The 25,226-nt window shown below is 42.2% G+C and overlaps 2 protein-coding genes across 2 annotated transcripts in view; one reads left to right on the forward strand and one right to left on the reverse strand.

The window, feature by feature from the left end:
* Positions 1 to 19,095, reverse strand: part of LOC146185097 (uncharacterized) — a 45,175-nt gene extending 26,080 nt beyond the window's left edge. Inside the window, exons 1-3 of the mRNA XM_084606084.1 lie at positions 18,395 to 19,095; positions 8,955 to 9,128; positions 672 to 786 (exon numbers count right to left, since the gene is read on the reverse strand). Of these exons, the coding sequence (XP_084462210.1) occupies positions 672 to 786; positions 8,955 to 9,128; positions 18,395 to 18,981 (876 nt within the window). The 5' untranslated portion in view covers positions 18,982 to 19,095. The remainder of the gene's footprint in view (positions 1 to 671; positions 787 to 8,954; positions 9,129 to 18,394) is intronic.
* A 24-nt stretch (positions 19,096 to 19,119) lies between these two features.
* Positions 19,120 to 25,226, forward strand: part of oaf (BRICHOS-like domain-containing protein out at first) — a 36,451-nt gene continuing 30,344 nt past the window's right edge. The window contains exon 1 of the mRNA XM_084606085.1: positions 19,120 to 19,665. Coding sequence (XP_084462211.1) covers positions 19,465 to 19,665 — 201 coding nt within the window. The 5' untranslated portion in view covers positions 19,120 to 19,464. The remainder of the gene's footprint in view (positions 19,666 to 25,226) is intronic.

The following is a 25,226-nucleotide window of genomic DNA, read 5'->3' on the forward strand; positions in this document are numbered from 1 at the left end:
ATGTACACTAACCTTATTCGAAAAAAAAAAAATATATATTTTTGTGCTCTTACTGCTATTAGTCTTATAAAATGTGCCAACATGGTACATGTACTATTTCATATGCACTTTTGTCACCCGAGTAGCTACATTTGCCCGAGCGGACCAAGTAGCAGGCATCTCCAGAATTTTGTTCACCGAGAGATTTTATAGTTTTCTAGAGAAACCAGATGTGTCAGTTTTTGCATTTTCATCATTTCGGTCGTTGCTGTTCAGGTGTCTAAAACAATAACCAAATAAAAAGTTCAGACCCTTATACATACTTTTGGACGTACTGAAATGTAATTTTTTTTAGCGAAATTAAACAAAAAAAAGGGAGTCCTGGAAGAGAGAGCACCTCAATATTAGCAAGTTTTAATAATGAAAGTAACGCAGGAAAAAAGTTTACTAGAAAATATTTATTATTAAATATAGCATACCCCTCTTCAGATGACAAATGACAGAGACAGCATGCACAGTTGGTCGAAGTACAGGTGAAGGTATATAAAGCCTAGAGGTACCATGAAAAGATTAAACAGTTTTGAATTCAACGATGAAATATGCAGAACAAAAAATTATCTCGCATGGCAGACATGCACTACATCATTTTTAAAACCTAAAGAATAGTAATAAATTGTAATATCCATACACACCTGCCCACGGTGATCCCTTGCGTCCAGCAGGTCGCAGTTATTTTGCCGCTGGAGGCGCTCCACCAACTTGTACAATAGTGCAGGCTTCTTTTGGGAGACCGCCTCATGGACATACCTGCGGTAGCAAGGAACTCCATCTAAAGAATTTGACATAAACACGGGTGCACTTGTTACCTCCTCCCAGGCTTCCCGCACGTCTAAAGAAGTGTGAACAAGCCACTATAGCGCCAAAGATACTAGTTTCATTGCACATGGATCTTTCATAAGCAAGAATTGACCAAAAAAAATTAATGTGTGTGTTGCCATTACCAACCAATTTCACAAGAAAACTGGGGATACATCGACACAGTCGCTTCAGAATGAAACATTCTATTTAATATTAGAGCCAGGCAGCTGAAAATTTCACGTTCGGTTAATTTTTAGGAGCTGTTTTCAAATCTGGTGTTAATTCCTACTTATCTAATTTGGCTGAATTTTTGCAAGTCATGCATTCGAAATGTAAGGGTGCTTTCGTGCCCCTTTTGTGACATCAGTATAAATATCACAAAGCAGTGATCAATACGTCATTTCCTTCATTGGGATGCACTGTATACAATGAGAATAAAGTGTTTCATCCCTAACTATTTTGAAGACCTACAAGGAATATTGCTGTTTATGTTGCTTTCTGTTGCTGGAACTACAATTTTGCAAATTTATATCTAATTCACAACAACAAACTGCAATCACAAATAGCACAGCTGTGTTTAGCAAACACTACAGAAAGTCCATGAAAATTTCATAGCAATATAACAGTCACAATTAAGTGATGTGCTGGGTTTTAAAATTTTACTGGGGTTTTAAAATTTTAACAAACATTTAATAAGTTGAATATGACATTCTTTTTCAAAACAAATTTTGGAAAATGCAGCTTAAGAAGCTGTAAAGTACCATGTTTCCTGAGAATTCTCCTGTAGCATATACATGGCCCCTCGCGTTGCCTCCGAAAACTAAGTGTCGTCAGTGCAAGCTTTTTCCGCCATGTGCAACGATGGGAATTCGCCTCAGCACTTTCTTTAGCAGGCATCCTTGAGACTCAGAGATTGTCAAGAGCATTACTCATTAAAATCGATACATGAGAAGGCAGGATACCGAGCTTCTCCAAAACTTATTCAAAGCCTGTCTGCCACTGATTGGAACACAGCGCGGCAGCTTGACAGCATGCAGTAGAGCAGCTTTTCAGCCAATAGCGGCGGCAATTTCGAGAGCGGCAGTGAAGCGTTTGGGGGCGGAAAAAAACTTGCTTTTAATTTCTTTCTGAAAATTGCTGGAGGACGCACAAATGCAAAAAGCTCTTTCCGCCTGGCTGTACTACCACAAAAACGGTAGACACTGTGTTTGAAATTCGTAGTAGTCATAAAAGCAGCTCAGTTCTGCTGTTTGGGTTACCACCTTGCATGCTCACATTGCAGATTTTTAGTATTTCTTGTTTACATTCAAGGCTGGGGTTGGTGGACATGAAAGAGGAGGGGTTAAATATAATAAAAGCAAAAACAAAAAAGCACAATTTTTTTTAATGCAAATCGCCGTTTTTCACTCTTGTCTCTCCTTAAGCACGAATCCCTGAGGCTAGGCATACCATACTGCCATTCACTCAAAACCAGCAGACAAAGAGGCCTTTCTTGCTAGATGTTACGAGTTTGAATTGCGCTGAGGAAAAATTTAATAAACTTTTCTCGGCAGTGAATGTCTTTTGATACTGCCAGACAATATCAACATACCTAGAGAGACCAGAGAAGTAATTTTTATTAAAGGGACTACGAAGAGGTAGCAATTAAGGCTAGAAAACATGCACGAATGATCAGTATTCAATAACAAGTATGTTACTGTGTTTCAAAACATTCAGTATTGGCAGCTCTGACTGTCTTTTCTTTGCCAGCACTGCATGTCTTAAAATGTCATTGTTTTATAACGCGTTACTGAAACGTCAACATTTTTTCAAGGCAGCTCCACTACGACTGAAGATGAAGACCAAAAATGATTCTTCTCCCCTCCACTCAATAATTACAGGGCTCAAAGAAGCCGTTTCCTTCCATCATATTGAAGCTATATTGTATGCATGGCGCAGTGTACAAAATGCTTACATATTGGAGATAACAATGCCAGCTGAATGGTATACTACCAGAGATACTGCTCAGTGCTAAATGCTTAACAGCTGCTAGGAGAATGGTGTACAAATGCTAGTCTGCAGTGCTCAAAATGATTGCTGAATGATTACGAAATTCTAGTGACAATAAAATAACTAAGCAATAACTAAGCGTCACACATGCACAGTTAAGGCGATGTGTGAATAGCGGTTCCATACACTAATAAAACATGCAACACTGCAAGGGGAATGCTGACCAGCTTGAAGACGGTAGAGGCAGCCACATTACTAGCATCCAAAAAATTATTTACGCCATAAACATGGTAGAACAAAAGAAAAGAAGATGGCTACACAGTATGAAAGAGGACTTCACAGGGGTTGAGAGAGTTTGCAAGCTGAACCAACGCTTCGACCATGTGTGATAAGTATACTTTTACATAATTGTCAGCTACTTTTGCCTTTGGCATTTATTTTCCAAGTCATTTTCAACAAATAAACAGAAAATTCATCTTCCATGCCAACTGGCCTTTCAATTGAAAAGGCTCGTACATAATGCACACAGCATGGAAAGGTAAGAGAATGAGGAATGTGTATAAAATGAAAAATTTTTGAAACACTGTACACAGACTCCATGATGGCTATAAGGTACTTAAAAACTAGCACACATTCTCCACCTTCGAGATAATCTCAACCTCCCTGATGGGCCCCTTGTCATAATGGGATTACGGAAATTGAGCCGATTCACCAGCTCCCCTGAGGCATTGCACACCAGGTTTGCATAATCTGTTTGCCTTTAACATCGACATAAGGGGATACTGTTCAACATGAACAGGCACTATGACAACGTCACAGAGGCCTTCCAACAACGTGCAACCAACAGAAAGTGCCTGCTGAGCGAAATGCAACATACTACACATCCCTGCCCAGACCTGGCTGAACACGTTTGTTCTCGCCTCGGTCACTATAACGAATTGCTAACGAAAGTGTTTTCTTTCTTTGTGAACAATTCAAACGAAGCATAAAAATCACAGTTTCTGTACCTTATACAGACTAAAAATCAACATCAGCAACTGAACATGAGCGGAAGAGAGCAGCAGCAACACCAATGGAATATCAGGAATGAAGCCTGATGTGGCTGGAGTCAACTGTCTGCGAAGCACAGGAGTAACTGTCACTGTGACTTGCACGAGGAATCCATGATGAAGGGTCGTGCGTCGAATCTCGTTTCCCACACTGCAGTTGCCATCTCTTGAATGACAGCTGCTACCTGTCTTATTGCAACTGCAAACTCCCCTCTGTTGGCAGACATCGTAATGTAGCCTTCATGGTCCTTTTGTACATTTTTTAAACGAATGGAGTAGCAGACCACATACCTCCCACTCGTCGCTCTTGTCATCGCTAGTAAGCACTGATGGATAACACTGACACTCTTCAGCAAACTGACTTAGTCGATTTTCATGCCAAACACTTCCACCACGCTGATCACGGCAGGTTCGTCGCCTTCACTGCTTTCAATAACATTTTTCATACAGCTAACGACACCCGCACAAGACCTCGATTTCAGACTGTGCGTGAAAAGCAGCAACTAGCCGAGGAATCAGCTGTTTTTTTTTTTTTTCCAAGCCATCATGTGCATTCTTTGATGCCGTCAGTGTGCCCTCGCGGAGACAAAAGTTACTCAGGAGCAAATTTAATTGCAAACCTCAAAACGCATCTCCTTATGTTCGATTTTATTTACTTGTAAACACAGTTCCTTGGTAAAATAAGTAATTGTTAATTTTATTCATTGCGTATTCACTCTGCCGTTTCACTAAAAGCTAGGAGACGGTCCCTTGTCGAAATCGGCTACGGTCGTGGAAACTGTAGCAATAGCCGTGGCCACGGTACAGGGGCTTCAGGGGTGGAGCCATGCTACAAGTCACTGGTAATTGGACGATTTCGTAATCAGTCATTACTGATGCCTCATGCTCACATCACAGCCATGTCAATTTGACGTCACGCTCTCAAATTTGGGAGCCAAATTGAGAGCGTTATAGAATTCTCCCCCCCCCCCCTCCCTGGCATTTCACGCCGGGGGGGGGGGGGGGGGGGGGGAGGGGAACGCCAGAGCAAACGCCAGGTTTGCCAGGTTTGCTCTGCATTAGTGCACTTTCTTCCTTTTTCATTTTTATTCCGTAGCACTGAAATAAACTCCTGGGCTAGGAGCAGCATCACTATGTAAAAACATGACATCAATACACCTAATTTTACTTTGGAAAGCGATAATTTTTTCATCCAAACTGGACAGTCAACAGGTGCCTGTCGTAAGTTCCATTTTCACTGCTGCTGAGAAGATTCGTTTCTTTCCCTGTCTCTCAAAGTACTGGACATTTTCTAAATAATTGTTTGCCCCCAGCAGCAAAGAAGACCAAGTTTACTCCAAGACGACCTGAGTGTTACCTTTGCGTGTACTGCAGAGTAGCCCGAACATGCTTTGTGCAAGCAATTTATTTTCTTTTAACTAATCAGAAAAGTTCTGCAATTCTGAATACTCATTTCTCACAGCTACACACAAAATACATTAAAATTTATTATATTTTCTAACCAAATATTTAAACTTTTTTTTGTGTGTGAATATCTCATGCAAGTCAAACTTTGCCAATTTTCTTCACAAACAATATATATCCAATTTATTTTGTTATGACGTTAAAAAGACTTCTTTACAAGAGACCGCATGGGCCTTAAAACTATTTTTTTATTTCAACCAAATTTAATGAGGCAGCAAAGATATTTTCAGTATTTTGTCCACTGATTTCATAAGGCAAGTTATTTTGCTTGAAGGCCAATCAATTCCCCATATGTATAAAACATCTTCTGGTACTGTTTGCCCAAACATTAGAAGGAGATTGCACATCACAACTTTACTTTTAATGCATGGTTATATACTAAAATGTGTAATGGGTGCAATGGTGGAAGCAGCTTTCAAATTGAGAAAATCATAGAAACTTAGCAGCCGTGAGAACTTGGCACTCACAAGCAAGGTGAATCATCTTTTGTGCTTTTAGCATCATGTTACAAAAATAACTATTGCTCTAGCTACTCTGGGTGCTAAGATATTCCTTCGAAAAAAACTTGCAACCAGACAAAAAAAAGAAAAAACAGTTCTGAAAAAAAAAAAAAAATGACAACAAAACAAAAAAAAGCTACATTTAACAAGCAAAAGTAAAAAAAAGATATCGTGAATAAATATGCACTCGGAAACGGCTAACAGGCGCCAGGCATGCGATCCAATTGATTTCATGCAACCATATGCTCATTTTTGCACATAAACTGCATCTTTTCAGCTGCAAAATTGAATTCCAATACCTTGCTTCAGTGTAAGTCCTGCTCAAAACCACATTAACCGCCCTGTAGTTGGGTTAATCTTGATGAACTTGTACTTACAATCCTATACAGGTTTTCAGCTGACTTCAAATATGCTAGTATTACGTTTCAGGCAAGCAAAAACTTATGGAAATTAAAAACCAATTTCAATTTCTTGAAGCAACATAAAGAAAAAAAGTAGCCCTTAATTTAGCGGCGACAAATAAGGCAGTTTTTTTAAGGTTTCACATACCCCAGATAACATCAAATAATGCTATCAATAGATCTTACGCAAAAGCTGGCGCCCCTTACGTTGACTGCGTGCGTTTCCACTATGTTGGAGGATTCTGGGTACCACCTCAGTATACGACAGTACAGGATTAGCGATGTGCAAAGTTGGCGTTTATCATCATCTAAGGAACCCAAATATGGCTGTGTACCTTGATGCACATAAAAAGGACTTAAGGACAACCAGGGAAACGAAGTGAGAGCGCGAGCTTCCAACAGTTTTTTATTAATACTCACCATTACTTGGCTCATGTGTGCGTCATGTATAGAATGTGTTTGCAGTGGCTGCACAGCTTACATTCTGTATAATAGCCACAAGTGTTATATATTTGGTTAGCTTATGTCGAGCATAACTGCACTTTACTAATTTCAGGTTTCAATTAACAGCAGCTAATTAGTTAATTAGGATTAAGCTGAAATAATTGCTACATCATTAAGTCATATACTGCTGGATAGCTTGTAAAGTACAACTGCATGAATTGATTGCATATCTTAATTACTGTAACTTAGTCAACTATAAATAAATTGAGTTTCTCGCTACAACATCAAGTAATATATCACTGGACAGCTTATATACAGTATGAGTGCACTAAACTAATTATAGTTTCTAGTTCAAACCATTAGTTAAATGTGATTAATTTTAGAACAAAACGTGGAGCTATATATGGTTGAAAAGGCCTCGACGAGTAGAATCCAAAACCAAATGCTAAACCCGCAAAAACCATTTCAAACTAATAAAACCGCGCTTTAGCCGAGCTAACATCGATCTAACTCTGTTAAAAAAATATGCAACGAAAGCGAAACAGTAGAATTTAATGATAAGCATTAGCAGCGCGTCAGGACACTTAAGTGCCCCAGAATGCTAAACTCGCAAAAAACATTTCAAACTGATAAAACCGCACTTTAGCAGAGCTAACGTTGATCTAACTCAGTTAAAAAAAAAACATGCAATGGAAGCGGAACAGTAGAACTTAAAGCATTAGCAGTGCACCCCGGCAGTTTTTTCTTGCTGGGATCACAATACGAGGTCAGCGGGAAGCCGCTACCAGTTGAGTTGTTTTTGAGGGTAATAATTGAATCACAGAAGTTAGATCGTAGAAACAGGCCAAAAGGCCATTATTTGCCCACCCACAAGCGCTTCTGCAGGCACGAGAATGTACTCTGTATTGATGAATGGTAATAAAATTATGTATGTATGTATGTATGTATGTATGTATGTATGTATGTATGTATGTATGCATGCATGCATGTATGTATGTATGTATGTATGTATGTATGTATGTATGTATGTATGTATGTATGTATGCATGCATGTATGTATGTATGTATGTAGGTATGTAGGTAGGTAGGTAGGTAGGTAGGTAGGTAGGTAGGTAGGTAGGTAGGTAGGTAGGTAGGTAGGTAGGTAGGTAGGTACGTATGTATGTAAGTGAGCGGTTTGCTTATCTTATACATTTGCCAAGGAGCACACCGCAGTATGCCAGTAGTAGGCGAGGTTAAAGTCTGCTCCCAATAAAAATGACAGTTGGGCTGGCTGAGATGAGACGTGCAGAAACAAGCGAGTGCCTTCGACCCATGATTCAGGTTTGTTCTTCAAGAGCAGGAACCTTAGGGTGTGCAACATATTTGATTCTGGGTTGCCAATCAAATGTATGAATATATGTAAACAAAAAAATAGTTGTAGTTTAGCTCTGGTTAATCCTAGTTGAATTACGATAGCAACGGCGGAAGCTTCTTTTGCCTGCTACATTCTTCCCCTATCACTCCCTATCAGTGCAAGGTGCTACATTAGTCAGTGTAAGGTGCTACATTATTGGGGACACTTAAGCTCATCCTCAGTTTGCTCAAGCTCAGTTTGACGCGAGAGCGTAAGCTACCAGCCCATATATAAATGAGAAGGGTTCAATGCTGCTGAGTCGAATGTGGAGTGAAAGCATTAGCTGTGGGTGACCGAGCGTTCTTAGTCGTCTTCGCGGCTGTTCAAGGTCAAACGTGGCCCTTTCTGGGACCACATGATGGGCCGAAACCTGGTGCAGTATTGCTATCGCAATAAAATCACAAGAAGCTTAAGAAAGAAAGCAAGACATTTTTTCGCAATACAGAGCCGTTAAAACTGCACTGAACTCCTCAGTGAAATTGATCTGCTGCAATGAACTGCGTAAGCAGAATACAATTTTAAGGTGATGCATATAGTCAGCACCTATGGAGCTACCAAGGCACTCGAAACGAGGGTGGGAACCCTTCTCACCTCAAGAAATTTAAAGCTTTGTAGTTGTCTTAAACGTCCAACTGAAAGGACAACTATGGCCTGGGAGCTTTCAACCAGCTCTGTATATTATATCTGCACAGGCACATCACAGATGCAAAAAAAAAAAAATACATAAAAATAAAAGAAGTTTGCAATAACGAATGAATCAATAATAATCAGGTTACTTACTCACCTGTAGTAAAGAACTTCACTGTTTTTGCAGCTTCCCCATGCAGAGATGCCAATGTTTAGAATAACTAGAACAATAAGCAGAGGCACTTACGTGCGGCCGCACTTGTCACGTCTGTTCAGGGCACCGCTGACGTGCAGCTTCGCAACATAGCCAGCTGCCTGGTTGAGCGCAGTCAGGGATAATGTGTCATGCAGGCATTTCCATTGCGGTCCCTTGGCATTTTTGGCAGGCGGGCTCACTGGCTCTTCTCGGTCCCTGCATTGGCTGCCACAAGAGGGTGCTCCACCTTAAATTTTGGTCTAGTTACTAGGTTTCATACCAGCACCTGCCATTGCCACACTCCCAATTGAAGTGGATGCCAATTGGTTGCCTAGGAGGTTATCATGCAGAGCAGCTTGGATATGACTCCCTCCCAACCAGTGACTAAAAGCAAGTTGCACTTAAAGCAGCATGAAGAAAAATGCATAAATACAAAATATATACTGATGACACTGCTTGCTGCCCTATGACCAAAATATAAGACGCTACCAGTGATCCCTATATCATCAACAAAAGCAACTGTGCTGAGTTCACTTCAAAATAGCACCTGCTCCACATGACTGCAGACAGTCACTGCCCTACGAGCCAAAAACACCCAACAACCATGCCTCTCCTAACTTCGTTACTGCGTTATATTCCCCACTGTCCCTAACTTCGTTTCCCTTGGTTAAGTGTGAATGGGCGTTCTCTCCTGTGTACGTCTGTTTTGCACAACCCGTCTACATTTAATCGATGTGAACCAATTCGTCCCGCAATGGATCCAGCTCACCTTTCTTTACCTTCATTTGCCGTTTACTCTGTCACTGTGACAAATAACCACACACCACCTGCTTTGCCCAAGTCCACACAGTACCTTTGTTCCTTTTAACCTGAGCCCTCATACTTGTTTAGCACAAAGCATTTTCCTTTCCATCTCATTTCTAGCTTCTCATTTTCGTCTTAGCATAAAATAATGGTCACTTAACCCACCTTTTCAAATGCGCTGGCAATCTCTTTATCACCTAGCTGTATCAGCCACACACATTCCAACTGATGCTTACTTTCAGCTCATTCCTTTCTCATGATCCAGATCTGCCAAATTTGAATCATCGCGTTTTCATGCACTTTTCTTGGGCACCAAATGTCAAGTGTAGTGCCTGAAGCTGCACAAGGTGACATTGGCACAGACGCCTTGCTTTGAAAGCCCTGGGCACGTGAATGAAGAACTGAACACACAGTTCAAATCTAAAGAGGCGTGCACAAAAATTACAAGGACATGAAATTCGAAATAAGATGAGGCACTGATATCCTGGTGGCTGTGTAGAGTCTTGCCAATAAAAATGAAATTAAATTGTGCCATACGCAAACGTAGATACACATATAGCAAGATTTGCAGCCTTCTAATTAAGACCATCTGTTGCAGCATAGAACAGCAGTGCCTGAGATAAAAAGCAAGCTTGAGTTTCTCTTCAATGACACCTGCTCATTTCCCAGACACGAATACAACCAGCAGCCAAAGCGTGTATGCATGTTTGAGCATTTCACCTGCAACATCACAGTTCAAAAACAGTGAACACCTTTGAGACGAACCACTGAAAAGATGCTTTCTTTTTGGAAAAGTCAGGAAGTTCTCCTGCAACTCAATGATACCGAAAAGCAGAATTTGAATAGATGAGCTGCTTTTTAAACTGAGATCTTTTTTTAACACAAAATGACACACCGAATAGTAGCAAACTGTAATGAAATAAATATACAATTTGCTCAAAGAGAAATGCACCACTGATTGAGCATCATATAACTCCTAATTCACTCGTCATGTATGGTCACATGGTAGACACTGATAAAGGCAAAGTTTCAGAGCAGAATGCTGCTTAAACTTGATTCTTACAATTTTCAAAGCTAAATTGGTTTGGTTTGGCTTGTGGTTTGAAGTCCCAAAGCGACTCAGGCTATGAGAGACGCTGTAGTGGAGGACTCCGGAAATTTCGACCACCTGGGGTTCTTTAACGTGCACTGAAATCACACAGCACACGGGCGCCTAGCTTTTCGCCTCCATCGAAAAGTGGCCGCCAAAGCCGGGATGCAATCTTACGTCCTTGGGCACAGTAGTCGAGCACCCTAACCACTGCGCCACCCCGGCGGGGTAAAAATGCTAAATTCAACTTATAAATCATGGTTGAATGAGTATCAGATTGCCTAACTCTGCCAATGCCAATATAAGGCAAAACTTTTTTATCAATCTAATTTTATAACATATTAATGTTTGGCTGGGATTATAAGGTTAACCATCCCAAAGCAGCTCACGCTATGAGGGACAAGAAGTGGAGGGCTCAGGAAATTTTGTCCACCTAGGATTAATGTGCACTGACATCACATAGCCCAGAAGCACCCTGCTTTTTTGCCTTCATAGAAAAGCAGCCTTCATGGCAGAGTTCGAACCCGGGTCACCTAGCTCAGCAGCTGAGCATCCTAACCACTGGGTCATAGCAGTGGGGCATAATATATTAAGGTTAGTGATTGGTCTCTTTTAGTAATATGAAGATGTATATAAAAAAATGAATTTCTTAGTCACCGAGTTCACAGCCATTATTGACACCCTCATGAGAACTCTGTAATCTGCCTGAAAGAATGTGACTTGCTGGCTTGCAGGAGCGAAACTTTTGAAAGGGCCAAATTGAACAAGGATGACATATTGCCACTGCCTAAAGACAAGGGCGCTTCGTCAGCTGAATGTGAAACTCATACAGAAAGCTATAAAAGAGACAAATGAAGGACAAGTGATGCGACTACAGGCTATTTCGACTAAACTGCATCACTTTTAAAGGCGCTGGTCGAGGCTAACAGAGTTGTGTATGAGAAAAATAAAAGACTATTAATTTATGCCTCCAAATGTTATTGGAAGTTTCCCATGCAAATGCTAGTGCAGTTGTATCACACAGGGAGGATTAAATGAAAAAAGGAAAATAAAACAAAGATAACCCATACTTGACATCACAACAGGTGGCCAGTTCGGTTCGCGCTTCCGTTTTCAGATGCTTTGCACACTACGACTCATATCATTAAAATGTAATGCGCAGTTCTGAGAAAGAACTCAGCTGACAGGATGCCTGTGGGAAGCAGCTTTCGTTTGAATGCTGCACTACTGAATTTCAAAAGAACTCAGGAATGCAGCGGCAAGTACCCTTCAAAGGAGGCCCTTCAGCCCATGGCATTGACCGACTGTCATGACATTGCGGCTAATCCCCTTGCACTACTAGTATGGCCCCATGAGCCTGCCAAAGTCAAGAGGATGAAACACAGATTAACTGCATTAATTGTGGCATCCTGACAATCTGCTGACCCACTGTCTGGCAGGCTTTCCCTCAGGTGCATTTGCGGCTCCGTCCTCGAGTTGCACACAGCTTGCCTCTTCCCATCCCATAATGCAATCTGGTTTCTCTGTCCCTTCGATGTCAGTTTGAGTCCCACAAGTTTAGGTAAAGCTTGCAAAGAAAAATATATCAAGAAAAATATATCAAACCTCTCAGCATCAGGCTGCTAAAGAAATTGCAAGCAGGTCATGAAAGATCCAACTATTGGTTCTTGCCCATTCCTAATGCAGCAGTTGTTTTCAGTGCCTCTTCAATGCTTCTAATTTTCTGGCATGCGTCCTACTCTACATTGCAATTCGACGAAACCAAGTTGGCTAGACATGATTTATCAGTTGAAAAGGGCCAAGTATGCAACAGCATCGACAGTAAAGTATACTTACTACTTTGTGCCTTTTTAAGGGATCCTGTTGTTTCACGGCTGTGCTGCTTCAAGCCCTTATCAAGTCCCCCGAGATTATCAGGTGACTGTCACGAACATAAATGCTCACTGCTCAAATGGACTGTATTCTTATCCCCTGGCTGGTGCTCTAGCTACAAACACAGCCAAAGAAGCAATGTACAGTACTCATATTTTTCTTTTCTGCCTTAAAATCACTAAACTTTACAGGGCATTGAACTGTTATTAATGTCGTGCCTCTTGCACTGTCTAGTCGTAGACTCAAATTCGGTCGAATATGTGCATTATAATCACAGGGGCTTCCATTTCAAACATGATAGTGCATTCTCCGTACTACTGCATATTACAAAAAAAAAAAAATCCCGAAGAACACCTGCTCCAAAAGCAAGAAAGAAAAGATTTCATTGCTGTGCTGGCAAACAACTAGTAGTTTTCAAAGCTCTATAGTTTGTTGATGTCATTTTCTTCTTTTCGGAATCTAACAACTCGCAATACATCTACTACTTCATTCTCTCCTATGAGCAAGTTGACGTGGAAAGGAATGCGATTTTTGAAAAATAATGTGAACTGCTTCTTAACTTTTCCAGGTTTCCTGCACAAAAATGAAATCTGGTTTATCGCGATCACTTGGCCACATAATTCACAAAGAGGATTTCCTTGTTTTCAATAGCATGGAGTTATGTGTAAGATGCCAATGCTAGAGGCAAGGGGGACATTAGGTGACGTCAATAAAATGTTCTCAGTGATGACACAACTTCCATTTCCCAAGAATCGCCTTTAAGAGGTGAAGTTTCTGCTTGATTTCATTACCCCAAGTGGACTGCCATCTTTTTTTTTAGTTCATGCTCCACCAGTTTTACCTAATCTTAGTGTGGACAACCTTCAAGTGTGTAACAATATTTACTTTCCCCAGTTTACCTCTGTGAGCTTGTGCAGCACATGCGTCGGCTATTTCATTACCTGCTATGCCTACATGGCTCGGGACACAGACTGATTTTATTTCTGTGCACATAATCTGGCTGTTGCTATATTGTTGATGACAACTTCTATTATTGGTTGCACAGTCTAACTCATGAAATACTGAACTCTAAGGGGATTGTGAAATAGTTTGATATATACAAAATTGCAATAAACAGGCTTATTCCTTGTCTAGAAGCAAAGATACAATGCAACTGCTCTAGCAGTGCACTTCTAGCAACAACATGCTGGCAGTGCCCCTCTAGTTAAGGGGGGATGCGGGGCTAAAGGGCCAACTTTTGAACTGTTGCACCCATCTCGATAAATTTTCAGGTATGGCTTAGCTTCCTCTTATTGGAATATATTCCAAGTTTCATCACCTTAGCACAAATTGGAAAAAAGTTGCAGCTGTCATAATGAGTAATGATCCACAACTAGCAGTGTATAAATTGTGTTCACTGTATGGCCATGTACAGGGAGGCTCTGGTATCACTCAAGTGAAAATAGTTCAGTTTTTGCCTGAGCCTGCCCACGTCTGTATGGTGCAAATAAAAATGAAATGAAAAATGAAATAAGTATGTCAGCATAGGAAAGCTATCACTTCCAATATCATGAAGATGTACAAACCATTTGTGCCTAGAGAACTTCTATGTAGTTCATTGTGCAGTATAAGGCCAATTGCATGTTCTTTATTACATTTTTATAAATATCTGAGCACCTTAAAAATGAGCTTCATCTTTTTTTTGCAGTCAATTTATGAAAATATTTTATACTTTTCTTTCTTAGAGAATAATTTGAAATCCAAAAAGTACCTTGTCTTGTTCCCAGCAAAATTTTAGTCCACAAACCATCTTGACAACAGCCTTTAACAAGAGAGTTTTAAAATGGTAGTCTTCCCAACGGTTATGCTCTTGCAAAATGTGCAAACTGAGAAAAACGAGTTCAAAGATTTCAGAACGTGTTATTCAAATTTATGGCCTAAGTGGATAAATAAGTGTGGCCTGGTGCATACGTTGGGCTGTCCTTTTCAACATGACACTGCTCTGGGGTGATTGCTTCGAGTTGCTTCTTTGTTTGTTTGTTTTTTTCAGCTTTACAGCTGTCCCTTTGTCTGCACTCGTGAAATGCTCTCCTTGGTTGCTTGCTGGAGTGCCTTTTAGTCTGGGCTCCATATTCTATCTCCAGCTCGCTGAGCAGTTTGGTTAGCCAGGCTTCGAATGGTGCAAAAACAGAGTTTGAAAGTTATGTGCTGCATTTTAGTCAATCTAAGCTTCTATTTCAGTTTAACAGCGAATATGCTGTTGCCACAACCCAAAACTTGGCTCTTCTTTCTGTTTTTCTTTTTAGTTGTCTGCAGTACTCTTGATAGCAGTTCTTTCTTGGCTAGAGAGCGTGAGAAACAGGCATTCTAATTTGAGGATACCCTCTGTGTTCCGTTTCTTACCCATTATGCGACTGTGTCTTGAATTCAGAATTCATAGGCGCTTTCAGTAGTGAGTGCATACCATATTGCAAAAAAATTAAAAATTTTTCTACAGTACAGGTGACAACTAGACTTTGTGAAAAGTTTCTTTAATACACGCACAATCCAAAGCAAGAGAAATTTTAAAAGACATTGTTTTTTTTTGTTTTTTTTTTTGCTGAAAATTGTGATTTTGGCCCCATATCCCCCCTTAAGCTCTGCTTAATGCATCAAAGCTGAAGTAGATGGTACTCTGGGACTAAGCACAGTTTATCACAAGATGCCTAATCATTTTATCCTTTTACCAGTAACACAAGAATAAAATATTCATTCAATAAAGTGAAGGTACAGGTGGTTTCTGAAATTCCTCCTGCAGGGAAGCCCACCACACAAAGACTGCCATCGAACTTTGGTTAGGTTGAGCTCTTCGCATGGCAGTGATGTGGCACCAAAAGGGGCACGGGACACGTATTCCCTCCAAGTACGCTCCATGTTTGCCTCTTAACACACTGTCTCACAGCACTAGCACTGCAAGCAAATGCCCATGGCCACGTAGCTGACCAGTGTCCATGCATTAAAAATGATCAAAGAACACTGCGAGAGAAGTGCCCCCTTGAGAGGTGCAGCAAGCAGTTCAATATATACCGGCAAAAATGAAGTCCTGTACCTTTACACTGGATTCTTGAGGGGATAAGCAGTTTGTTTGATACAGCCAATAATTCAAAGTATCCATGTTCAATATATACAGCTAAACTGCAATGTGTTGCCAGAGTGCAACATATTGAGAACGCTCAGAGAATGTGAGTAGGTTACACTGCTTTTAATGTCTGTGCAAATTTTTTTTTTGTTACAATGACAGCATAGCATGTCCCTCAGATCACCACATTATTTTCTCTTACTTTCCTTGGATTGTGCATCTAAAATAAAGGGCTGTTTTTGATCTCTCCATGTGTGAAAGAAAAGTATTTCTTATACTTTTCTTTCAATGCAAGATAACCTTGTATGTTATGTTCTTGTGTGGTTTGTTTCCCACGGAAAATTGCCAGTTATATCGCAAGCCACAGCAGGTTGTACTGCGAGGAAATGTGTTGGACATGTGACGCATAGAGATTGCTTAACACAAATTATTTAACCTAACACAGGTAATGTTCCAAACAAAACACCATACCTTTAAAGCTTTTGCATGCCATCTTTATACTGTAACATCTACACCATATGATATTGACTCATATTACTTCAAAATTTGAAGACGCCCAATTACACATACCCTTTCCATCAAGAGGAATGAAGCCATACACATGGGACATAACGGGTAAGAGAGAAGCTAAACAGGATTTTACAAAGGGGTCAAAGGGGCTGCTGCCATATTGGGGTGCTGGGCTGCTATAGCACAGGCAAGAGTTGACAAATGACACCCCCTCAAACCGATTTCTCCAAAGGCTGTGAAATGGTCCATAGCCATACAAGCAAAAACCAGAAAATGGAAATAAAAGCAAAACATGAAATAAACATTACATTCTAGTCAAGAACTGCCCATCATATTCCTTCCCCCACAAGCAAATTTTGTAGGCATGTTTGAACTTATGTGCACCCAAAAATACAATTCACACACTCCATTATGAACAAAGCCAAGCCATCATTGCAACAATGGGACTAGTATTTATAAACACTAGCCGCTGACTGAACGTCTAACACCATAAGAGGGAAATGCAATAGCAAGGTGTTCTGGATTCACTGTGACTGACTGGCAGCTCGTGAAGACAACAACATGCAATCCAGAGCGTGGGGGAGTGGCAGTTAAGCACCCTGGGTGCTCTACAGCAGCAAAGGTGTAGTCCTGCTGTGCAGTGGATGGAGAAGCTAATCTGTTCACACCGCTACAAGTTATAACCCAGGCTCGGCTAGGTTTATTTTATTCCTTTTGGTGGGTTTAGCTGGCTTCAGACAAACACGCAAAACAGTGGCTTATCCCTGGAATGAAAACCCTAATGTTAACACACTAAAACAGCAGATGTGCAATGGTGCAGAGACTGCATGTGTCATCCGTGTTTGCTCCCCTGGCACTGTTTGAAGCATAATGATCTTGGTGCTAATGCAGTCTCCAGGGGCCGAATTAAGAGACTCGCTCTAAAGTTTTAGAGCATGACGTCAAAATGACGACATCATGGCACCTCGGCGAGACGTCAACGCGTGATAGAACTTTGTCAAAAACCATAAGCTGCATGAGCGCGCGTGCGTGCGTGTGTGTTGGTTTGTGGTGTTTAACGTCCCAAAGCAACTCAGGCTATGAGAGACGCCGTAGTGGAGGACTTCGGAAATTTCGACCACCAGGGGTTCTTTAATGTGCACTGACATCGCACAGCACACGGGCGCCTTGCTTTTCGCCTCCATCGAGATTCGATCCTGCGTCCACTCCGGCGGGGCGTGCGTGGGCGTGAGTGTGTGTGTCAAGCTCTTCAGCCCACTTCTTGAACAATGCAAGTGAACAACATGGATCACACAGTCGAAAACAAATGCAAAGATCAGTATATACTTTTCCTTTATAACGCAAAAGCCGTTTCTCGGTGACTGCCAGCAGATTCATGGGCAGACAACTTGTTGCACACTGCATAAAAGGATCAATCATTTCTGCCAGCACAAATCCAAATTATTAATGGGGCATGGTTGTCCAGAATTTCAGTACAGAGCACCGTGCCCCAGGCATAGGAGAATGTTTACGTCAGCAAACTCTTAATTCAACCTAGACATGCGAAAAAGCATCCTGAAGGTCTATTCACACTTACGAGTCGCGAAAGGAGCGCGACCGGCCGTCGCATGCGACCAGAGTAGCGCAGCCCGACCGATGTTCATAGTTGCGAATGCGACCTGCGGGCTCCTTTCCACATCGTGTTTACCTTGACTGTTCAGCACAGCTGAGCCGCTGATTGGTTTAACGGTTTGCGACCAGCAGTCGCGCGGCTGGAAATCGAGCAGTGCCCGAACGGCACGCGACTGTCGCTTTTCGACCGATGCGACCATTTGCGACTGTCTATTTTCGATTCTGTCGTGGTGCTTGCCTGTGAATGGCCGTAAAAATGTATAAAATTGGCGTGCGAAACTTGACCGATTGCCGCAAGCCGCTGTGACGTTCACTTAACAGTTTACTGATTTACCACAGCCACACGCGCACTTGTTCCCAGAGCGGTGTTTACAACCTCTGGCGCAACCTTCAAAGCGTCATATGGAGCTCCTCGGTGCGCAATTCGTGCACCGTTTGCCAACCCCGCACACTAGGTCAATGCTGACAAGCAGCAGCGCAGTTACACTAAAGTGTAATAACACTTGCCTCTTTTCTTCTCGGGGCCGGATGGGTTTGAAGCGGGGCACAGCGGGAGCCTGCTGGTTGAGCTGTTCGACGACAAGTGGCAACTGCTCGATGCTCGACGGCTCCGGCTCTGGGCTTGGCAGCGCAGGCTCTGGGCTTGGCAGCGCCGGCTCTGGGTTTGGCAGCGCCTGCTCGGTACTCTCCTCGGGCAGAAAGCCCCCGATAGTGACCGCTAGCGCATCGGGATTATCGCGGAAAGAAAGCAAGTAACGGCAAACCTCCTGGATGCTCTCGTCACTCTCATAGTCTGGCTCTACGCCGCTGCTTGTGATGCTGTGCGCGGTCTCGTTCGAAGCTGGAGGCGACAACGACACGGCAGAGTCCACTGATGATGGAAACCCGTAATCCGGTGACGAGCTACGTCGGCTGTCGCTGCTGCGATACGGACATTGCCGAGGCGCGGTTTCGCGCCGCAGCGGGCCTCGGCGCCGGACTTCCGGGCTTGAATCGCCGTCATCCTCACGATCTGGCGACTCATAACCCTCGTCGTGAACGCTAAGCGCGTCAAATAGGTATCGCAGGTCCTCGACTGGCTCCCCGCTCACCATCTTGGTTATCGTTGTTGAAACCTACGAACGCACACTTCGCCGAAACAGAACGTCCATGGCACGCCAGGCCGCTGTCTGTTGCGTCACGTGGATTGCGATTGCATTGCGTTTGTAGCATTTGTAGCGCCAGGCTGGCCAGGCCGTAATGGCCATGTTGTTTTCAAAGTTGTGGCCTTGAATGCCTTGAAGTCAAGCTGTGGCGTGAAGGCTAAAAGTTATTTACGTTATTTTATTTGCTTATTGTGTGCATTGTTTTTGAAATACGTCTTTATATGTAGCAGCTGCAGAGCCGCTGCGAGCCAAGAACGTGCCAAGCTTAATCCATCAGCAAATCGCAAAGGGCGAAGGTAGCTGAGTACGGCGTTGAACAGCAGCTCCAAAAATTGGTTGGTTTAGTCGCAGCTGCCACAGTAGGGCTGGAGAGGTTGTGTGTGACAGGCATGCCGCGAGCAAACGGCGCTTGTAGCTAGCCTACGCCTCAGAATGCTAGCCGCAACGGCAGCGGCCCTTCTCTGGGCATGTCTGATGCAGCCTACGCTAGCTCAGCTCATCATCAACGTGCGCAACGCGGGTGGCGACCTGCTTCGCGAGCGGCTGCTAGCCAACACGAGCGACGAGACCATCACGCTGGAGTTCCAGAGGGCCGACGGCACGCACGTCACGCAGTTCATCGACTTTCGTGCGGTCAGTGTCGTCGTCGATGTTCAGGCAGCCGAGCTTGCCATGAATGCCGGTGTGTGTAATGTGGTCTATCGTGGAATTTCAACAGTCCCATGACGGCAAGCTTAACGTTTATTAAGCTCTATTAAAAGAGAAGATTAACGCCGATGGACGAGCGACAAACGTCGCGCTGATAATGTACCGTAACACTGCGTTCATTATTTTGCTTTTTGGGCTTTTCGCAATGAAAGCTACTTGCCATGTTTGGAAAGGTTTTTTTCTGGTGGCAGCTATTTGTCTCATATAAGTACACTAGCATATAGACGCCGCAAGGAAGACTGAGTTTAATAGTAATAAACATGATTAAACTAGCACTTTCTAACCTGAATGCAAAGTGTGAATGGCTGATCATTTGTTTACAGGCTAGCAATCGCACTGTGGTCTGTTTGTGAGAGACAACCGAGTTCGGAAATGTCGATTTGAATGACTGAACAACGACAGATCTCTAGATTTTGTTGAAAAACATTTCTGTCTATCTTATAATGGTTAAACATATTTTGAAGCCGCAGTTTTTTCATGGATATTCCGCTAATAGGGTAAAAAAATAATACAATTTAACATATTATGGAGACTCAATAACTGTTAGCTTAGAATGCACTGGAGGTAATGGCCAAATTGCTTGATGACAAGGATTACTGAAGTATTGCTACCAATGCAGCTTTATATGGCTTACATATGTGGATACAGCTTTGATCAGCTGTTTCCTATTGTCTTTGCTTTTACTGAAATGGAATATGGAAATGTGTAGATGGTGCTTGGTTTCTAATTAATTTAACAATCTTAATAGTTTCATTTGTAGAGGTAGGGACACTTAATTAGTTTTTCGAACATAGGGTAGGCTGTGAAGTTTATAGCACTGTCACACAGCACTTTTGATCCTCATTGGCTCGATACTTCTCGAACTCAATCGACAAGAAATCGATAGTTCATGACTCAGGGGTAGCTGGTCTGGTATGCAAAGCATTCAACTACGGAGGGCGTGGAGCGGGAGTTGTGACTTTTTCTGAGGCGGCTTTAATCGCGACAAGGAAGGTGACAGACAAACGTGCGCAGAGAGCAAAAGGGTTACCCAGAAATTCTATGGCTCTTATCCTATTCATGGTATTAATTTCAACACGAAGTGCACATAAACGCCATTGTAGGTGTACACAGACCCTGTATTCAGTGGCCCCGCTTTTCAACCGATTTCACCTTGCTGCCTAGACAAGCAAAATGCATATAATGATGGGGCCGGAAAGTGGCAGGGATGGTCTACAGGGCTCACTTCTTTTGGAACACCACCGGTAAACATAGACTTTGAACGAAAGTATTTTTCAGCAGTGATCACTAGATAATCAGCGTAATTTCGGCTTTAAAGCGAGAATGGCTACAAGTTACTGAATACCACAATGGCTACTGTTGCCCCACATTGTCGTAAAATTCAGTGCATAATCCAAATTTAGTGTGCATGCGGTATTTTCTGACTTCAAGCATTACACACAAGGACTCGCGTGGAAGACAGTTATTTTTTTACAAGAAATGTTGCACTCAATGGTAGTCCACTCAAAGGCAGTTCACATTTTACATACAGTCAACGTCACTGCTCCATTGGGATGCACTATATAAAATAATCAGGCAAAATGCATTCCAAAAACTGTCATGGCCTTGATCCGAAATTTTTCGATGCTGATTACACAGGAAATCAGATAGCGCAGACTAACAGTGACGATTAAAGGAATACAAAAACAGCATGCAGCTCTAGTCATGTTAGCGTTTTTATTCTTCGCGCTCGTTCTTCTCACACTGCTTTAAACTTTCATTATTATGCAGGCTCATGTATGCATACATGTTCATGTCGTCTTTGGTCACACAGTTAGAGTGCTATGTGCGAAAGAAAATTGAAACTCTGCAACTGAATTTCCTGTGTATGGACGTTATAATAATATGTGATTATATAAAAAACAGCGACCGAAACAGAACAGCATGCTAAAAGCAGCATGTGATGCGACAAGAAGCATAAATGTTGGGCGGGAGGTGCCTCTGTAAGCAGGGTGTCCTCCGCCGCTACCATCCTTCGGGCATTTCCAGAGGTAGCGGCGATGCGGCAACACCGTATGTGGAACTTGCGAATTGAAAGCAGGTGTAATCATTATCACTCTTACTGAGCTTTATGAAGAGAGGAAATAAATGGAATAAAAGCACTCATGTTAAAGGACAAATTGATTTAAATGCATGACAGAACATTTTCAGTGCACTCTAGCTACGTAAAGTTCAAGAGAACTTTTTGCCGTTGATGTAGAGGCTCTTCCTCTCTTTCAGTCAGACCTAGGGGGCTGCTTGCTTATGCAAAGAAATATAATTTTAAAATCATGTCAGCACTTTGTGCACACAAAATAAGTGTTGGCAAGTTTGTCAGCTAATGTTGCGATCGTTTCAGCTGCGTCTTCTCATGAGCGCGGCTGGCAAAAGTATTTCAGCAAAGAAAAAAGATATTTGATGGATCGCAACTTTCATAGTGACGCAGACAGGACAAGTTCTCAATGATCATTGAACATTTCTGTCTAGCATCAGTTGCTTCAATCATTTTTAAAATCCTCGATGCAGGTCGAGTTCAATTAGAATCAAAAGTGCCAATGTGATGGGTATTAGCAGCTGAACATGAAAGGCTTTTTCTCATTGAAATCAAAGTCAGGTAAGTTATCATGCCTTCCTAACAACCTTGTTAGCTGCTTATGAATCCAGGAGCCAGATTACGTTCTGCTCTCTGTTGTATCGTAATAAAACAGTACGCAGCAATCGACTGCTCTACAGTCGTTCTGAATTCTTTCTGTTCCTCATTCTCTCCACATGCGCACGTGCAAGACATACAGTCTTTATCAAGTTTCCGCCACACTTGAAAAAATACAAACGCTAGGCATTGTTCAAATGCTATAATCCATTACACAGTCTTTGAACTTTGCAGGAAGCCTCTTTTCACGTGTCCTGTGGGGTGCAGGAAGAGGAATAGAAGTTGCTACTGTAACGGTACACGTGGGTTGAGAAGAGTCTGTTGGTTCTGTATTGGGGGCAAAGCCGAGCACGAGGAAGAGGGTGTGTCCGGGCTAACATCAGCAATATTGATGTTAGGCGAGGTCGGACTCTGTGGGGATGTGGAGGTTGAACTTTGATCCACATTTCCGGAACATGAACTGGTCGACATTCGGGTGCAGTCAGTTGGGTGGGTGGGTGGGCGGTTGGTTGGGTGGAAGGAAGAAATATAGGAGCATTCCCTTTGAAACGGGGTGGTAGCAACTGCTATCATGCTCTTCTTTCTATATCTTGAATATTGTGTACAGGAATGGGTGTACTAGAAATGAATGTAAAGCTCCACCTAGTGGTCAACTAAAAAGAAACCAAATGTTTCTTAACCTTCACTTCCCGACTAGGCATTTTCCTGTCAAAAACGTCCTTGTCCCAGTCATTGCTTTGTGTGGCTTTCATTTGCGATTCTTTTCCAACGTTGATTGATGGATGGCTGGCACAGTTTCTGCTTCTTTGCTAGTGCACAGTGCTCTCAGCAGAGCCTTTTGACTCATTGCAGGCATGTATAGTGGAGGGCTCAAGGGCGAACAGAGCGAATCGCACAACTACAGTGTAGCATAAAGGAAGCCTTGCAATCAGTAAGCGGACACCCTGGTTACACTTGTCATGTTACCTACTACAAAAAAAAAAGGGATAGTAAGGGGATAGTAACTTATGATTAACTGTCACTAGTTGTTTTGTTATTGTTCTTTGTAGATGCTTTGCATCAGGTTTTTTCTTTATGGTGTTCTGCATCAGAGTTGTGTTCCTCGAATTACAGTGATATACAGTCTATCTAAAAATGGAATATAGTGTGGTTCATTGGGCTGTTGGACTGAAGCTTCCAATGCTTGGCTGTCTGACTGAGGAAAATAGAATTTATTGCTAGGCCACACAGTTTAAGAAGGCGGGAGGTTAGCTAGCTACTGTGAAACAGAATGGCTATTAAAGTGGCCCTGCAATGTTTGTCCACTATGCCTTAGATGGGTTATTTATGTCACACAATAACAAGGAGTAAGGGGCGGTATCGTTCAGTTCTTTCTTGCCTAACTTTGGCTGCTTGTGCATAGGTTGCGAAAGTCTTTGATGCAAAGTAGTAACCAGCACCTGTGTTGGTGGTCTTTGAGTCGCTTTCTTTGGAGTGCCTTTGTGCAAAGCAAACATGTTGGATTCATTCACTTAGTGTGAAATACAACAGTGTGGCATAGAAAATTTTACCTAATGGACACAATTTGCATGCATTTGCTATTTAATCAATCATCAGATGCGTGCCAGTTGATGTCATGTCCACTGTAAAGAACCACCACTGTGTGCCGACACCGTCAGTACCGTGAATTTGGTTCTTGAACAAATTAAAATATTAAAAACCGTAACATGCGTGTTATGCAGGACTTTTAAGGTGCCATCATATTTAGAAATGGACTATAAACTTTTGCTAAAAGGTGTCATTATCAATTGCTGCTTTGTCTTGCTTATATATAGAACAGTTAAGCTTGCAGCATATGGAGAGTTCTGCTACAATGATGATGCATAATGTATTCTGAAGCGTGATATTGAGACCTTTTGTTTTCCCATATATATGCACCCGAAGCAGATTTAATGAAAATCAAAGTAAACCAAGCTTCTGTGTCCCTCCTGTAGCCCCCTCTTGTCCACTTTTGTCTCATGCTAAGCCTCCCTGTAAATGTGCTGCCAACTCTGGCTTTACCTTTTAGATGGAAGAGCGAGATTGGAATCCAGCCTTCCATAAGCCTTGAATCCAGAGATAGATACGCTGCCTCTAGGCCGCGCTGATGCTTCGTACAGCTTGGTTAAAGCAAGGATTTCTATCTGTTAGGCGCTCTTTCACATGATGGGATATCTTATGACTGTATGCTAATGAGTGTGTGGGATAATAAAAGCACAAATGAGACTACTGATTAAACGAGTTGCAAAGTAAATGAATGTGATTGATGATCTAAAAGGGGAGCCAGCAAATGGGAGTAATTAATTCACGTGATACTTTTAAAGGGGAAGCTTAAGTGCCCCTAATTTTTTTGTCCCACCTGTTACTCATGATTTGTTATGCGAACTATAAGGGAAGTAGGTAATCTAACGTTCTGCTGCTAGCAGGCACTATAAATTAACTTCTTTATTAACAAAAATTAATCAAATATGTACTTTTTGAAGGGCCCAACTTGGGTCGGTTTGGAGCACAAAAAAATACCACTCACTTTTTGGTCAAAGCACTGAAGGTAAGAAGATGCAAACAACTGCAGGCCCAGGCAGAACAGAAGGATGCTTTGCTGAAGAGGGCAGTTGTCGTCTTGACACTTGCCATCATCACTGTTCTACTTTCTGGCTAACATATACTGACTGGCATGTTTTTGTTCATATGCATGCCTGCAGAAACATTGATGAATGCTGTCGTGCTCTTTATTGTTCTTGTCATTGATTGCAAAGGCACGCACAATTACCACACACCTTTTCTTTTAACCTACAGATGC

The sequence above is a fragment of the Amblyomma maculatum genome, chromosome 6, assembly GCF_055883805.1.
Source record: "Amblyomma maculatum isolate TAMU_Amacu chromosome 6, ASM5588380v1, whole genome shotgun sequence".
NCBI classification, from domain to species: domain Eukaryota; kingdom Metazoa; phylum Arthropoda; class Arachnida; order Ixodida; family Ixodidae; genus Amblyomma; species Amblyomma maculatum.